Source organism: Phyllostomus hastatus, unplaced genomic scaffold (assembly GCF_019186645.2).
Source record: "Phyllostomus hastatus isolate PE091 unplaced genomic scaffold, TTU_PhHast_1.1 phas_contig_500, whole genome shotgun sequence".
In the NCBI taxonomy this organism is placed as follows: Eukaryota; Metazoa; Chordata; class Mammalia; order Chiroptera; family Phyllostomidae; genus Phyllostomus; species Phyllostomus hastatus.
The window spans coordinates 50,025-53,045 of NW_025333898.1; the positions used below are offsets into that span (position 1 = coordinate 50,025).

Below are 3,021 nucleotides of genomic sequence, written 5' to 3' on the forward strand. Positions count from 1 at the left end.
GTTCTGAGTTAGGGTTGTTAGATAAAATACAGGATGCCCAGTTAAATTTGAATTTCAGATAAATAATGTCACTTTTTAGTATAAGTATGTCCCAAATGTTGCATGAGGTATACTTTTATGCTAAAAAAGTTGCTGTTTTTCAAATTAAGCTGGCATTTTATGTTGTAATTTGCTAAATCTAGCACCCCTGCCTAGGGGCAAGGGGTGGTCCTTGGAGCTGCTGCCTCTGCACCTGCTGAAGGAGCAGTTGCGCTGCCATGCTAGAGGGCTCAGATGCTGGCCTGGGGACTGTGGGAGCTATGTATGGGTGGGGTCCTGGGAGAGCTGGGGAGTGGCAGAGTTGGGTGGGTACCTAGAAGGTCCAGCAGCCCTGTGAGCAGGGCCTTCCTGGCATGGGGTGCATTATTCAGCAGGTCCTCCCGCTTGATGACACTGATGACCTCAGCCAGCAGCAGGTTCTTGGACGGGTCACCCAGTCAGGTATTAAAGATCCGGTATGGCTGGAACAAAGCATGGGGTGTTGGAAAGGTTCACTCATGGGCACACCCTTCAGGGGCCCATGCCCTCCAGACACACCTTGCCCCTCTGCCTCCCCCCCTTCCCCAGTTTAAGAGAGAAACAAACTCAGTGAGTGTCTACTAAGGAAGGGCTGGGAGGGATTACACATATTATCTCATTGAATTCTCTCCATAACAACAACTCTGTAGGAGGTATGACATTTGGTCACACAGAGGCCAATTCCTCATGTGCTGGGAAATCCCTCAGTCCTGGAGAAATCAAGATAGTTGGCCCTTAACTATAGTCATCATTTTATAGAGGAGAAAGCCAAGGTTCTGAGAAGTTAAGTGATTTCTCCAGAAAAAAACTGCACAGGTGGTGGACTCAGGAGTGGAATTAATGGCAGTCTGGCCTTCAAAGATGACCCAATTATTTCTTCCATGAATTACTCAGGGTGGCAATGCAGCCAAGTAAAACCTACTTCCCAGCTTCTTTTGCAGTTAGGAGTGGCCATGTGACCAGATCTGAGTCAGAGTGTTAAAAGAGTTGTGGGATTTCAGGGAAAGCCACTAAAGGTAAGGGGAGGCTCACTTTGTGCTTCCCTCCTTTTTCCTTTCTACTGCCTAGAATGGGAAGTGATGGTTGGAGTTCTAGTAGCCTCTTTGGACCATGAAGCATCCTCAAGGGTGGAAACCACATGCAGGAATGGTAGGAGGAAGGATCCTAAGTCCCTGATAACTGTGTGTGTGTGTTTATGAGAATCCACATTACTTGTGGATAGTACAGTGTAGTAGCTAAGAGCTAGATTGTTGTAGAGATAAAAGTACATGAAGAGTACTTAGAACTGTGCAAGGCACAGAGTAAATGCTCAGTTTACAGCAGCAGTTATTAACATGCAGAAAAAATAGAAGACTGACAATGGACTGATATGAAGTCAGCCCTGCAGAGAGTGGGGGTGATTGAAATCCCCGGTGAGTTAAATTGATAAGAATTGACCCTTAGAAAATTTCCATGACACATTAAGCATCCACTCAGTTCTTGGTTTCTGAAGAAGGCCCAGTTTTGAGAAAGCAATGATACTTCACCCATCTCCTTCCTCAGTCCTGGAAAAGAGAAAAGGGTGGATTAGGCACTCATGGCATTTGGCCTGAACTCCTTGTGGAAAAAGCCCCCAGTCATCATCTTCTTGCTGAAGGTCATCACATCTGCAGGGTCATCCAGGCCCCAGTGCTCGTGGGCCCAGAACTTGCCAGTGCAGCCCCCTCCCGTCTGGACCTCATCCACCAAGAAGGCACAGCCATGCTGGAGAGAGAGGAGGGAGAAACACACCCCACCACAATCGACCAACCTCTGACCCAGTCATCCAGCCAGAGTTGGTGCTTTCTAAACTGCAAGCCAAGTCCATGTTGTTGGGGAAAACTAAACAAATGCTTAAGCAGGCAGTCCCACCAGAGCTGTATCTGAACATGTCCTCCTGTTTCTGAGCCTGAGCCAAACCAGAATGCTGAACATGCCCTGATCCAAAGCATGGCAGCATTTCACTTGGCTTCAGTCCCTGAGCAAGCTGACCTACTCTGAAGGAAACATGGCCCTGCAGTGAGGCCTGGCCCTGTCTCCCAAACATCTGCCATCACGTTTGGCAGTTCTGCTCATCACCAGAACTGTTCTTTACTTCACATTTTGTTTAAATCAAGTCATGTCATATAACCTTCATCTGTGAACTTGCTGGTTGGATGTGCCATTTGTATATGCAGGACATAAAATAAACACAATATTAATATAAAGTCTGTTCATTTTGCCTCTGCTGAATGTGGGCCACACTGGGCTGAAAGCTGAGGTGGAGTCTCTAGAAAGGGAAGGGTGGAGTCTCTTCCCAGGAATGCCTTGATTATGAAAGCCTGACTAAGAAGGCATGGCTGGATGGAGGCTGATTTTGCAGTAAGATTTCAGGGAAGAATTCTCTGTCTTGTCCCCCTACTCCCAACTTCTCTAACTGTGAGGCCAACAGGTAGCCTCTGAACATCTGGAAGTTTACAAGGATCCCAAAGCTAACCCTCTCTGTTCTGGGAATCTGGCTGGAAATGGCCTGTGGCCCTGTCCAGCCTCGGCCAGTGCACTGACCTTCCTGGAGATGTCTCTCAGCTTCCGGAAGAAATTGTCAGACGCGTGGTTGTCTCCACCCTCAGACTGGATGGGTTCCACGATGATCCCAGCCACTGTTTTCTTCTTTTTCCGATATTTCACAATCAGATCCTCCACCTGGATCCCCCAAAGCATGAAATGACAATGGGTTTGTGGAGGCTCCTTGAGCAGCACCCATGCATGGGCATGTGGGGTCCCGTGACCCCCTGGAAGTTATGTTGCACACATGTTTGTGAGCACTTCCCATGAGCACTGTGATATCCACTTCAAGCCACACGTGTGGATGGGATGTGTCCTACCTAGGATTTGTGCTAGCCCCTGTGGGGATACAGACTGCTAACTTGGAGCAAATTATTTGATGTTCTGGAGCCTCACTTTCCT

The 3,021-nt window shown here is 48.0% G+C and overlaps 1 protein-coding gene across 1 annotated transcript; it reads right to left on the reverse strand.

Moving 5' to 3' along the window:
- Positions 1 to 269: 269 nt before the first annotated feature.
- Positions 270 to 2,757, reverse strand: LOC123823932 (4-aminobutyrate aminotransferase, mitochondrial-like; the record flags this gene model as incomplete). Its single annotated transcript, XM_045846987.1, is given in 3 exon segments — positions 270 to 500; positions 1,630 to 1,800; positions 2,620 to 2,757. Coding segments are annotated over 3 exon segments (540 nt in total), but the record flags the coding sequence as incomplete, so codon positions are not given.
- Between the last annotated feature and the right edge of the window lie 264 nt (positions 2,758 to 3,021).